Consider the following 14,902-nt stretch of genomic DNA (forward strand, 5'->3'; position numbering starts at 1 on the left):
CACAAACATGGCAAATAACATACCAAACATAACCGTTCACACTGCAAAAATGGGGATGCAGGAGCACATGCTTCAGAATGATGCAAACAGATCTGCAGTTAACAATGTCATTGACAACTTGACTGCCAACAAAGCGACACTCGTAGCCGAAATTGAACAACTTGAAGCTGCAGAACATGCTCGCAACGCCGTTGAAGTTGAGTACATTATTTATCTTCGACAACACATCGACTGGCACAAACAAGCTATTTTCCAGCTTACCGCAGCTACTAACACGTTAAACCACACCATAGACCATGCATTATACTAGCAAGGCGCTATCGGTGGTGGTCGTCCTGATGATTATCTGACCGACCCTGGGGAAGAGTACACATCTCCGCAACCAGGCGACCGTGTCGGGTCTCCTGAACGCTATCGGTACATTCATCGCAATGACAACGACAGTACTGTGGACTCGGACTACTCCGAGGCTTAGTCTTATGTATTGTGTTAGTATTAAGTGTGTTTATTAGTAACGTGTTAGTGCTAAGTGTGTTTATGTTTTTATTGATCACATGTTCGTATTATGTAATAATGTTTTTATTTTACTGTATTGTATGTTATTTATTAATGAAATGTTTAAGTGTATTTTTTTATTAAATTATTGAACTTGTATAAGTTAGAGGGTTAAACGTGTCTAATTAAATAGATGGTAGAATATTGGGTTGAAAATATAAAGTTAAATAAATAATGAGTCCTAGACTAGTTATGACATTGTGGGTGTTTTGGGGGATTTGTCCTTGGTTGGTCCTTGGATGATGCGAAGCTGATAGGGACTAGTCCTTGAAGAATGAATGACACCCACTGGGAATGCTCTAAGGTATAACTTTTGGGTGGATGAAGTTACTTATTGTTTTTATTCCGTTGCAAGCATCATTTATAAAGTTATTGATTAAATTTGAAATAATTTATGACAATGACCAAAAACTATCTTTTAGCAAAAAGGAAATCTGGTTCATTTGGAAATTAAATCTAATAATAAATTAATAATATTATTGAACAATAGTCTTTTTAAACAAGTTCACGAACAACTTATTTAAACGCTAAAACTGGCTGAATGCATGATAACTCACAATTACAAATATTGTCAAAAGATGCGAACTAAAATGTAGAGACGCTTTACCTAGATAAAGTGTGACAATAAGCGTGTTTTCCGTGGATTAATGCCTCAAAACTGGCATAGAATTATTAATGAAGTCTTCAAAATTCAAATAATGCTCAAAAGAGACTTCATTTGATGGCAACAACACCTATCCCTTGAAATTGGTCAAAAATTAAGCATATGCGTTTATTGGTTGATTAATCCACCTACATACGTACTTCACCTCATCCAAAGGCAAAATCATTCGGAGCTTAATTCTTAACAATTACGCATATCGCGCTAACATTTTTTTTGTCATCATTAACACAATATGAACCTATTGTTCCACTTTAACAATCGCATTGTAATCAGAAGATCCTTTCTCCCTTACATTTAGCGCCACATTAGAAACATGACAATAATTTGCATATCGGAACAACCCACGATGGTATTAGACACCAAGATTGAACAAAAACAACCCTGAATACTTGGTTAATCGAACCTGCAAAGAAACAATTCAGGAATAACAAGTAGATCATATTATTGATTATTTATCATAATCAATAATATGTCCAAAATGAAATCTATCTTCATCACAAATTCAACATTATATTATAATGCAGAACATTAATAATTCTTACCAATTTTTTCTCATAAAACCAGCACTATCTACCAGTACTCTACTAGTTTAACACACCATTCAATTATTGTAATTGTAGATATATATATTTCTGGAAATCACTAATCACTAAACTATATATTTATAGATACATCTCTACATTCTTTCCAAAAATAACAATAGACTAAAATTTAATAAATATCACATCATTCAGGTATTGTAACCAACACAGGTCTCCAAGCTCTTCTAAGTAACCGCTGCCGCAACAAACACCTAATTCCTCTTCCACCACCACCACCACCGCCACCGCCGCACCGTCCAATCAGATTCATCTCATCACAGCCGTCACCGTCGTGATCTTCCTGCGGTGGCGACGGAGACGATACAAACAAATCCTTTAACTTCCGGCGAGCTCCGTTATCCTTCTCATCATCATCATCATCTTCCGATGAATCAACATCGTTTCCTCTACGATCTACAAACTCCTCCGTTGCCGCCTCTAACCGCCGGCTTCCGCCGCCGCCGCCGCGAGTGAGTAGCATTCGGAGTGTTTTACGGCGACGGAGGTGAATGACAGGACTGGTGGAAGGACTACGTGTTGGACTTCCGGCGACGGCGCATTGCGTTGCTAACATTTTGAATTTCTGTAGCGTCGCCATGGATTTCCGATCAATCAGGTAAAATCGAATTTAATTATTATTTTATAAATTTTATTTTAAGGTGAATGAAGTCCTAATGATGAAAGGAAAAAAAATTAGATCTGAGATGCTTATCGTGTGACATAGATATAGATACAGCCATGGATGGATATATATTGTGTATAATTTAAGTGTAAGTATAGATTCTTTGTAGTAGTTTTATATAGAGTATGTATAATATGCTTTTAAGAATTTGGTAAAGACAATAGTAAGACAGAAGGAGAGAAAAGAAATGAAGGAAAGCAATGTTTAAATATAATTATTAAAAGCGATGAGATGGGATGGGATGTGATACTGACCGGGAATGACTGTGACACGTGGATGACTACTTGTAGTTTCCATCTGGTATTTTCAGACGGGTGTGATTACCACATACAAATAAATTATTATTTAAGTTAATATTATATGGTAAAATGTGAGGATGGTCACTAAGATTTTTGGTCTCTATTCGCACCCGGTAAAAAAAAAGAGATCGCTCCTTACTGACTCGTTTAGAATGATTCTGGTCTAGGCAATGCCACTTTGGTGGGATCCTTGTGGACATAGAGTTAATTAGATATGGATCGAGTGATGATTGTTTCTGCGACCTGAGTCAAGGAATCTTTTAGATATGATATAAAATGGATCTTGTTCTATCCTTGATCAGAGATATCTCTATTAAAAAGACAAATAGGAATTTGAAAAGGGGAAGAAAGATGATGTTATGAGTTTCAGGCTTCACTATGCTCGGTGTTATTATGAATTTGATATATAGCATATTGTACAATTTTATACGAGTACTAAAAAAAAACCAGAGTAGATTTATCAAATTCTACTTCCCATCTTTATATATCTCCGTTTTATTCAAAAGTAATATCAAAAGTTGTTTAAAAAAAGTACTAACATATAATCTATAATATATAATGACTAGTGTTCAGACCCATCCAATAGACGAGTAGTTTTAAAATATGTTAATCAAAGCTAAAAATTGGAATTCAAATATCTTAAACAGATATACCGAAATCAACTTGGAAATTTGCTAGCTGAATAGCCACTCCATCGGTCAAAATACTCCTAAAATTTTCTGTGCATTCACTATTGACCGAACGATGTATGATAGTGTCCTGCAAATAGCAAAAAAACATAGAAAAAACTGGTAAGTTCTGTTAGTGTGTTTCTATGTATTTAATCCAATTTTAAAAATAAACCCCAAACAAATTAACCATAAGAATCGAATAATCATCTTTGCATACAGATCTAGGAAAATTATTCAGGATAAAAAAGGAACCCAACCAAGGACATTCCAAACGTCGATCAAATGATTTTATCGGCTAATGCAAGAAAGATAGGGAAACAAATTGTTGATAAAAAAAAGGAGTCGAGCCAAAAACCTTGAAAAGCCATCTCCTGTTGTGTTAAATCATAAACATAACGTGGATCAAAAGGTTTTATCTAAATGTATTATTTAAAATTGATATCATGTTTTTCATAAGATCCGAAGTATATCTGTCATAGACAAACTAAAATGATGAATTGTTCCACCATGCTAAATAGTTATACTAAAACATTTAACATCATCTCAATATGTAGCATTTTCCCCTGAAAGAATAACAACGACTAAAAAATTACACCATTAATGATCTAGTTTCAAAACAAATTCAAAATAATCATAGTCGATATATTTAATTAATTATAATCTTACTCATAGCAAAATTCGACTTTTTATCTAAAAGCTTATAGAAAGATATAATCGTAAATATTAAGTATACACCATTAATGAGCTACTTTCAAAACGATATCAAAATAATCAAAATCAATATATTATATTATAGATTACCAATTAAACTAAAAATTGCAAATTAATTATTTTAAATTGGGTGAAATTGTAAATTGGTGATGGAAAACCAAAAAGTATAAATGAATTGTTTTTAAGTGTAAATTGGTGATGAAAAACCAAAAAGTATAATTAATTATTTTTAAATTGGGTTAAAGTGTAATTTGGTGACGGAAAACCAAAAAGTGTAAATTAATTATTTTTAAGTGTAAATTGGTGATGAAAAACCAAAAAGTATAATTAATTATTTTTAAATTGGGTTAAAGTGTAAATCGGTGATGGAAAATCAAAAAGTGTAAGTTAATTATTTTTAAATTGGGTTAAAGTGTAAATTAGTGATGGGAAACAAAAAAGAGTAAATTGGTGATGAAAAACCAAAAAGTGTAAATTAATTTAGATTAATATTAAAAAAATAGAGGATTAACAAGGATGGAGGATTAGGCTAAAGGAGAGGGATTAGGGGTGCCAAGTGTACTCCCAACCCCTTCTTTTAGTTATATTACTAGTCCTAATACTCGTACGATGTATGATAGCTATTTCGATTGTATTATAAAAAAATGCAAATTTGTCTCAAACATGATTTATAAGTATGAAATAAATTGTGGTTAAAGTAAACTGATGATCGAAGTTAAGTTATAAACAACAATGATAAATATAATATGTGTTTAGTTAAAGTTTTGGATTTACCTTAAAATTTCAAAATCAAATCAAAATCGGAAATTGTAAGCATAGAAGATGACGGTAAATAGCCTTGTGATTTCGGATCGTAAACTCAATTTTCTAAAATATTCATATTATTAACTTATTTAGAAAGAAAAAAAGACAACTTTATTAATGAGAAAATGATCAATTAAATAAGGTTATAATGTGTTTTGTATCTATAAGTTAAGAGTTAAAGTTTAAATCTAAGTCTAATAAGAAGTTGAATTTATATACAATTACAAAAGCTAATTTAATAAAATAGGTAATTAAATTAAAAGGACACGTGTCGATCAAATATTACGACATGTGTCGTTTTAAGAACGTATAAATCTTGTTTTAGTTTATTGTTAGATAGATAAGATGCATACAAATAGGGAAATGATAATGGTACCATTTCTTTTAATTAATTTACCAATATCATGTATTAAAAGCTTGTACAGTATGCTTTAAAAACTGTATAGTATGTTAAATTAATCAAAAGAGATGGTACGGATATCACTTTTCATACAAATAATACAATTGGTTTCTGCCGCATTGCGAGGACAGTTTTATTAGATAGTAAAATCGACCAAATTGCTTCAATAAACTATATTCTAAGAAGGATCTACGTTTGTTTAAAGATGAAAGAAATGAGGAAGATGATAAATAGTAAAATAGCATTATAGACACAGAGTTCCTTCCCTTATAAAACAGAACGATTTACAGAAAATAATTTTAGGTATCGAATCAAATAATACAGTTAGTTGCATGTATACGACTAATAGTCTAATATACGAGTAATATCGTAGTACTACTTAATAAACATTGCTCAGAAAATAAAAATATAGGAAACTGGTGTTGGATGGAACTAATAGACCATCCGATAGCATGCGTAGATATCACAATTTACTCATAACTCCTGAATCAGACGAAGGCGGATGACTACCATCATTATCCACCACAATGTCAACCACCTCCGGTTTCTGAACATTCAACTCCTGATTTTGTATCCCTCTTAAATTCTCCACCACTTCTTTCATTGTTGGCCTCATATCCTTCTCACATTGCAAACACCTGAAACCCAACTCGGCCACCAATGTCACCATCCGCCTGACCAAACCATTGCTCTCGAACCCAATTCGTTTGTCAACGAATTCCTCCAACCTACGGTTTTGAATCCTATTTATAGCCATGTTAGCCAAGTTTATATCATGCCTGTGTCTAGTTGTGTCAACAGCTTGTAAAGAAGATACTAGTTCCATCAACACGACCCCAAAGCTATAAACATCGCTCTTATCAGTTAACCGGTAGCATTGGTAGTATTCAGGGTCCACGTAGCCCGGTGTCCCTTGTGGTGCAGTGGAGACATGAGTGGCATTGATTGGAAACAATCTTGACAGACCAAAATCAGCAACTTTGACACGGAAGCTCTTGTCTAGAAGAATGTTGCATGTTTTCACGTCACGGTGAATGATGTCAGATTCATGGAGATAGGCTAATGCTTCTGCTGTTTCTATGGCTATATTGAGTCGTAAGGTCCAGCTAAGGGAACTAGTATTGGCTAGTTTTCCATGAAGATGATCGGCTACTGTGCCATTGGATACATACTCGTAGACTAAAAGGAGTTCTCTGCTTCGTCTTGAAGTGCATCCAAAAAATTTCACAAGGTTTTCGTGATTTAACATTGTTAAGATCTCGATCTCATTCATGAACTGCTCCACACACTTGAAACTGTTCTGGTATAACCTTTTGACTGCTACTTCTTGACCCTCCATGAGTTTCCCATAATAAACAGTTCCAAAGCCACCATCTCCGAGTTCTTTTGATTCATCAAAACCATCTGTAGCTGCTTCTAATTCATTGTAGGTGAAAACTCTGGTGCCGAAGTAGGTACTGGTACCTAATTCCGTTGTTGTGGAAGCATAAGAAGTGATGGTGGCTGGAACAAGAGTTGAAGTTGTGGTTGCGCTGTCTTTGCTTTGAGTTTTATCTGCTTCCACAACATGTCGTTTCTTCTGTTTTCTGCAAACAAAGAGTCCCGAGCCAATGCCAATGGCAGCAAGAATTCCGCCAGCTATTGGAAGGCCTGGAATTTGACAAAAGAGTCAAATTTGTACATGAAATCCGGTTTTAGTTAACTAGTTACAGTAGAAGTGGATAAAAAGATGGGTTAGACCAATTGATCATAGATCAACTGGTACTGTCACCATGTGATCACATGGACCCACAAGATGAAGACCACAAGGTCACATGTTTAATTGGCCAAAGGCAAGTGGAGAGATATATCTTGTGCTCCATGTGTGAGGATGGTGCTTCACCAGGTATGAGTTTTATGCGGTGTGCAATCTGGGTACCAAGATGGTACATGGGACCAGGGGTTTCCCTCCCATTTACCCTTATAAAAAGATGGGTTAGACAGTTCGGGTCAAAGTGGCTTTTACTACATGTGACATTTTGGGACATGTGGATACAATTCGGATCAGACCAAGTTGATCCGAAATAATCTATTTTGGGTAATAGCTAGTGTGTATGAAATAAAGTTATAATAAGGAAGTATTTGAATCAAATGATTAACATAAAAAGCACTTTCGGAAACAATGAACCAATAAACGAACTCGTTCACAAGTAAATGGCTTAGATTTGCCACCTCAAAGTTACACAATGCATATCATACCTATAGTCAGGGACCTTTGTTTGGTTGAGGAACTGGTTTCACTTGTTTTAGCCATTGCACATGTATCTGCATCCAAAGATGAACCAGGGCAGGCACACGAGGTTCGATTTGTATCATAATTGTAATAACACCGGCCATTAGACTGGGTGCATTGGATGCAACCCGTGGTGTCCAGCTTCCACCTGACCTCAAATCCTTCCCGAAGAACCTGATCCAAACCAGTTGAATTCAGCAACCCTGTGGACCCGATTTCCATAAGAGGGACAGGGACGATCACACTCTGATTACAGATTCCCGGGCCTTGTTCTCCAGGCAAAACCAGAACTTTATCAATCCCATTCTCATGACAAGAAAATGGGTGCCCATGAGGAGTAAGAGAATCTGGGCATCCATAGAGGAAAGTAATATTCATATAAGTTGGAGAGTAATCAAAAAGGTTGTGATTGATAGTGGTGTTAACAAAATCATGTGGACAGATCGACTCCTTCACATCTTCTCTAATGATCTTTAATATCTGGGACGGTTCATCGATGCTTAAAATATGATAAGTCATGTTGTTTATCTGGATGCTAGGTGAATTCTTACCATTGCAGTTTAGTTCAAAACCAGGGTACCCACAGTAACTGGGATCTTTGGGTTTCGAGAAAGGGTATTGGAATCCGGAGATGCTCCCACATGAGAACGAACCAGCACAGTTCTCATAAGATTCATGCAGGCCGCTTGAAGCCCGTGCAACCATAATCAGTGCTAGCAAGGTTATCGTGATTGTAGATTTCATCTTAATGTAGTACCAGATCATTATTTTCGAGCCTTGCTTGTTAAATTCATGAGGTATATTGCTACTTTTTCCAAAGTATACCTAATTACCTAACCACAACTGCAAGTTTCATCTGAGTTGAAATTTGATCAATATAGGTGAATTTTGGTAGGACTTGTTTGATTATAGTTAATATATAGTCCAACTTCTAGTATATTCATCACTATAGTTTACCAAATGTATTTAACTATTATTTAAACATAAGATTTTATTGATGTACAAAAATAGATTACTAGATAATAGATAGATATAAAGGCAAGTCTTGTTGACCAAACTAACAATAGTAAGTCAAAGCTAGCCCAGCTGCCAGCCCATTAACCATACTCATTTCTGAAAGTCAATCTTCACCAATGAGAAAAGTAAAGGTGGTAATGACAAGTTGACAACATGGATGGATGTGATTATGAGCAAGTGATTTGTTATTCGTCACTCGAGAAATCCTGGAACTGTACTAAAAGTTGCAACTAGTGAAAAGGCAATCTTTTGTCTTATTTCAATTTATTGAGATTTCATGTGATGCTTTAACAGAAATAGTAGAGATTACCATTTCCATATGCTTTATAGAATAGATTAATGGCTCTAACATTTTGTCTTATTTTGAAGCTTCTTCTCCAAAATTAAGGTGGCCTATTGGTTAACATAATGGACCTCTTTACGAGAGGTCTCTGGTTTGGATCTTGTTAGGTACAATCTTGGAGGTGACCAAGAATATGTTCAAAAACGGTAACAGGATACCTCATTCATACATCTCCGTCAAAAAAGACTTGCCTTCCTTAGGTTACCAGAAATAGGAAAACCTTATGCGTTTACCCGTTTTCTCTCTAATATTTCTGATGTATGCCCCCTCATGTTACAGAACATATTCCGATTTCTAAGTTCAGATAGAGCAATTAATTGACTTAAAAGAGAGCAACCATATAACAAACCATCTGTTGTGACAAGAAAACTTGATTTACAAATAATCGGAATAATAGATGAATATGTGAATAAATGACTGCCATTGTTATTGTTCTGCTGGTTAAATGCATAAAAAATTTATGAAACTAAAAGGCATTACTACACATTCTGTTAGCCTTAAACATATATAATATGTTTTAGTTTTCTCTTCAATCTATTGCTTAGGAAAATGAAAAAATCTAGCATAAAGTCAAATATATGTTCCAAAGTAGAAACCTTTTTCTGCCAACACTTGTAAAGATTAAGAAAACAAAAAAGAAATTATACCTTCATGGCACATATCACATAGCAGAAACTTGCTGCTAAAAGCTTATGCCACTCATTTCTTTGGTCCCATGGCTTCTTTTTGCAATGTAGTCCATGACCTCTAGTTCCAACTCATTCACCGCTCTTACAAGAGATTTCCTTACCCATTCAAATGCAACGGTTTGTTCCTTTTTCTTTCTTTTTTTTTTCTTCTTTTTTTTTGTGGTCATTTCTTCCATTAGCTTCACAGCCTTTTTGAACTGTCCAAGCTTGCAATACCCAATAATTAATTAACTTGCAGTGGTTCTAAATCACCTCGACCAGACGACCAATATTTTGTCAGCTTCTTTCATTTCACCTCCCTTTGTGTACCCGCTCATAATCACACTACAATAGATAACGCATCACGCTTGAGTCCCAGTCTCCCATCATTCTCATTGTCTCTGTAGCTTCTTCTATGTCTCGACACCTTGAAATGGCATTGATAATTCACGTTGAACATTGATGAGTAGTATTAATCATTTTTCACAACTAAGCTTTTGCCCTTTTAACTCTGCACAATCGTGAACCACAGAAGAAAACTGTTTGATTGCGTATTTTTGCTTTTCTCCTCCAGAATAATCTCCTATATCTACAAGGTCAGTGAACATATTCAACATCATTCTTCTTCCTATCAGATAAACAACCAATCAAAAACTTAACAGACGACCGAGGTTCGCATCTTTCTGTCACCTGCCCCAAGAAACAAACAGAATGAGTTTCTTTCACCATCCCACCTTTGCATAAAAGATATATAACATGAGAGTTGCAATAAATTGATTTCTTAGACCAACTTAGCATGTTCCTCCCCGGCCTCCTTTCCATCATGCATCAATCTCTCTTGTGCATCTATTCCCATGTTCCGTGTGGCAAAAATGCAGAATTAGGCAAAACCATGTGAATATAATAAATTGATGCATGATTGAAATGAGGCCAAGGATATAAGAACACACATTATATTACTTCACAAAAGTTCACAATCAAGCCCATATAGTAGTTCCATGTCTTCTAATTATTCCCTGTCTAATCTAAAATGTGAAAGGAAAAGAAAATGATCGAATCAATTCTGGTCTAAGTGATCATGAAGTTTTAACTACGTAACAAGAGCTATTTCACTGTCATGGGAATCAAAGAGTTTCGAATGAAATCAAGGTATAAATGGATCTTATTAAACTTACTTGATACTTATAAATGACCTTGTAATGGGTGAAACAATAGAGCGAGTACGTCTAATACCAGCTGCAGTAGCTATGTCTCTCTGTTCTTGGACTACATAAAACTTATGGACTGTTAATGTGTTTCAATAGGTGTTCTGTTACAGAATGAATTAATATTTTCAACCTTTTCCTTGCTATATTCAAATAACTTGCAATATAGGTATCAAGATATTATAATGATCAAAGGTTGTTCATTATCCCCTATTTTACAAATGCATCATAAGATCGAGAGCGTAATCTCATTACTTAAACAAAGGCGTTGGACGAATATCCCACTTCAGTTTCTACACATAGTAGGCAATTAACAAGCATATGTGCATACATATACGCAGTCAAACGACAACATTTTGTTACTTCATATGAAATCAACAAATTGCATATATACGTATTCATAACAATAGGAAGTCTCGATCAAATGCGCGCTTTTATGGTCCCTCATCGATAATGTCCAATATTGGTTTCTAGCTTTTACGGTTATTGCATGTGACAGGAGGTTTAAAAGGGAAAGAAGTTGCGCGACTTGTTATATGTGAGACCTTATGAAAAAATTACTGCAACAAATTAATAAAAGTGTTACGAGTAATAACTAATACGAGTAATCAATATTCTACATCTAATTTATGCTAAAATGAACCATTTTCAATGACTAAGGGTTAAAAACTTTAAATTTAAAAAGATATAGGAAAAAATTGTAAACTTTATATAAAAAAGGGTTTATAAATTATATACAATGTACTATTATATACTTCCTCCTACCCACTAAACTTGTCCACTTTAAATTTTCAAAGTCAAAGTTTACGAACTTTGATCGTAAATATTTTTGTTTGTGTTATATTATATAATATTTGATGAAAGTTGTATAAATTTATTGTGTTTTAGAGTGTGTGTTACATTGATATAACTTTCATCAATATTATATAGATCAAATAAAAATATTTATGGTCAAAATTAGTAAAGTTTGACTAGTGAACAATTGATCAAAATTAGTAAAGTTTGACTAGGGGACAAATTTAGGAAGTAAATAAAAAGTTAAACTCAAGTCAATGGACTTGAAACGAAATAAGAATTCCCAGCCTTTAAAATAAGTCCGTCAATATAGATATAAAGTTATAAACTACTTGTAAGTTACAAATCTTGTTGACCAAAATATATAAACCTTCACAAGTCAAAACATGCGAATAAAAGTATAAAACCCCAAGAAGATTCAATTCCAATGCCCATTTCAACAGTCAGTTTCAACAAAAAGGAAAGACAGAAAAAGAGTAGGTAGAAGATAGTGACAAACATGGATGCATCATGCATATGATCATGAAAAAGCAAATTGCAATTCACAGTTCAAAACATCTTTAAACACTAATCACATATGGATCATATTTGTTCTCCTTAATTTCATTATTTCTTGTGATTCAATAAAAAGAAATAGAAAACATCATAATCAAACATATATAGCCTTTTAATTAGCAGATAAGTCAAAGAAGATCTAATTAGCATTTTGAATCTTGTTCTCCAACATTTCAGAACATATCTGGCCCATCATGTGATAGAACAAATTTAGATCAGATAATTGTTCAATTGTCATTTTGCCCATCAAAAATCTTGCCACTTTCTCTCTTTCTTCATTTTTCTTCAATCTCCCCATGTATGAAGATGCATTCCTAACTGTTGCTCCCATTTGCTTCAACCTATTCTCTTGTTGCAAACTCAATGCTATATTTGACTGAATACATTAAACCAATTCAAAATTTAACCACATATTACTAATCAACTAAATTGTTAACTAACAAACTAAAACTATTGTTAATCCTTAATCATGCATACCTCAAGAAAATCCGCTCCTGGTCTAAGATCAGACTCTTTCAGTTGACTAGTATTATCGCCTCCTTCATATAGGTTTCGCGCAAGAGAAAAGCTACGAACGATAACATTTCTCTTTTTCTCCAACTCTTTATCAAGTTCTAAGGATTGCGGTACCTTAGTTGTACTATTAAGCTTCTTTTGATATGCCACTACCGCCTTTACAAATTCCTATATATAGACCATGTTAACAAAATAGTTCAAAAAACACGTACTCATTTCGTGACAAAGTTCATAAAGAACGAAATAAACAAAATCATGGTAGTGTTAATTGATGATATATTAGTACTACCTTATAAGCAGCAGTGCATCCAGGATAATCGAATTCATCAGAATTCGCTTTCCTCATTCGTTCAGGATGAAATTGCAAACCCATAATAAACTTACCCTCTTCTGGATTATAAGCATCCGGGTCATAAAAACCTTCAATCAAACCATCCGGTGCAAACGCCATGGGCTCAAAGCGTTGTGCTAGCCTTTTGACACCTTGATGGTGATAACTATTAACCCGAATCTCCATATCATCTTCCAAAGAATCCTTAAACCAATGATGCAATGGGGTTTCTTTCACAATTTCAACCACATGCCTATGCCCATCATAGTTATCATAATCCATATGTACTACTTTTTTCTCTTGCACACAACTTTTAGTTAGTTCCTTACCAATATCTTGATAAAGAGTACCTCCACATGCAACATTCAAGATTTGTGATCCTCTACATATACCTAAATAAGGTATGTTTCTTTCTAAACAAAGTTTAGCTAACGAAAGCTCTATCGTGTCCTTTTCTTTGTCAATCGCGGTATCACTAGCGTGTAACCGCCTTATCTCCTCTAGTTCTTCTTTAGATAAGTTGCTTTCTTCGTCTTCGTACAATGATGGATCAATGTCTTCTCCTTCACACAAAAGGACTCCATGGATCGGCTCGAAACTATGTAACAATGTATGGACACCGCTTACCCTAGGTACAATCACTGGGACAGCTCCATATCCCACTATTAGATCAAGATGATATTCACCTGGATATATATTGAACAAATGTTCATTACCATTTACTCCATTACTTAGCATCTTTTTCAAAAAAAAAAAAAAAAGTATTATATCTAGGTGTCTAAGAACATTGCATCTTCAAAACAGATTATTTTTTTTAAATCTGCAATTGAATTTCATTTGGAAAAACATCTACGTAATAATTATCACTTTTGTAACACTTTTATTCTAATTATAACAGAACGTAATAATTAAATAATCTCTTTGAAAGCACAAACTCAGACACTCTAGTAGAAATTATCATATATGAAATTATAATGTAGCTAATATATATACTCGTACAAAAAAATGATATATAAATATCACAAACACATGAATGAATGAATATATATATATATATATATAGATATATTATGTATATAGATATAGATATGGATAGATAGAAATATATATACCAACAAAATCAACAAACTTGTTCTTGCGAAGGCTACGACGAGATACGATAATAACACGAGGTAAGATGACAGCGAGATCGGAGGTTGACATTGGGTACGTACGTACGTAGGTTGTGTGAGATTTAATTAATTTTGAAAACTTGGACGGGACGCCGCGTATAGTTTGCTACAATTGTGGAGTTTGTTTTCGTTTTCCTATATTTTATATCGATGATGACATTCAAGGTGTGTGAATGTGGTTTATATATAGAGAGTGGAATATGAAGAAGCCACGTGGAAAGCCCATATGAGGATTGTTGGGTAGACACGTGAGTCATGAGATGTGGCCGGGCGAGTCAAAACTGAGGGCATTCTGATGTGTCAAGGTTTGTACAATAGGATATGCACATTACGTTTTCGATTACGATATTACTTGATTAATAATTATTAATTATTAATATATAATATATTCTTATGTTAATTTAATAGTAACAATAACAGCTAAATATAGTACGTACTCGTGGAGGTTTTATCCATTTGAAAGCTAGCGGTTGCTCTACTTAAATTTAGGGATTAACTGGGAAAGAGTATCGATCATGCACTGTTAAGTTCGTTCCTTATTTAATTTAAGGTTTTGCTAAATAAATTCTTAAGGGCTTTCGTTAAGATGCAATAATTAGTTGTACATTTAATATAAAAATCAGAGTCGATATTTTTGTTTATACACGTTAAATGAAGCTCT

At 34.1% G+C, this 14,902-nt stretch overlaps 3 protein-coding genes across 3 annotated transcripts; all 3 read right to left on the reverse strand.

The window, feature by feature from the left end:
- Nucleotides 1-1,709: 1,709 nt before the first annotated feature.
- Nucleotides 1,710-2,646, reverse strand: LOC122605857. The gene has a single exon (XM_043778815.1). The coding sequence runs from the start codon at nt 2,396-2,398 to the stop codon at nt 1,946-1,948; it is 453 nt and encodes a 150-aa protein (XP_043634750.1). The 5' UTR covers nt 2,399-2,646; the 3' UTR covers nt 1,710-1,945.
- Nucleotides 2,647-5,830: 3,184 nt separating this feature from the next.
- Nucleotides 5,831-8,383, reverse strand: LOC122604676 (LEAF RUST 10 DISEASE-RESISTANCE LOCUS RECEPTOR-LIKE PROTEIN KINASE-like 1.3). Its single transcript, XM_043777547.1, has 2 exons — nt 7,606-8,383; nt 5,831-7,017 (listed from the first exon to the last, which is right to left on the reverse strand). The coding sequence occupies exons 1-2, from the start codon at nt 8,381-8,383 to the stop codon at nt 5,831-5,833; spliced, it is 1,965 nt and encodes a 654-aa protein (XP_043633482.1).
- Nucleotides 8,384-12,157: 3,774 nt separating this feature from the next.
- LOC122603973 (putative glutamine amidotransferase GAT1_2.1) lies at nt 12,158-14,381 on the reverse strand. Its single transcript, XM_043776846.1, has 4 exons — nt 14,182-14,381; nt 13,028-13,755; nt 12,700-12,906; nt 12,158-12,598 (listed from the first exon to the last, which is right to left on the reverse strand). The coding sequence occupies exons 1-4, from the start codon at nt 14,270-14,272 to the stop codon at nt 12,362-12,364; spliced, it is 1,263 nt and encodes a 420-aa protein (XP_043632781.1). The 5' UTR covers nt 14,273-14,381; the 3' UTR covers nt 12,158-12,361.
- Nucleotides 14,382-14,902: the final 521 nt, after the last annotated feature.

The sequence above is a fragment of the Erigeron canadensis genome, chromosome 6, assembly GCF_010389155.1.
Source record: "Erigeron canadensis isolate Cc75 chromosome 6, C_canadensis_v1, whole genome shotgun sequence".
Lineage (NCBI taxonomy): Eukaryota > Viridiplantae > Streptophyta > Magnoliopsida > Asterales > Asteraceae > Erigeron > Erigeron canadensis.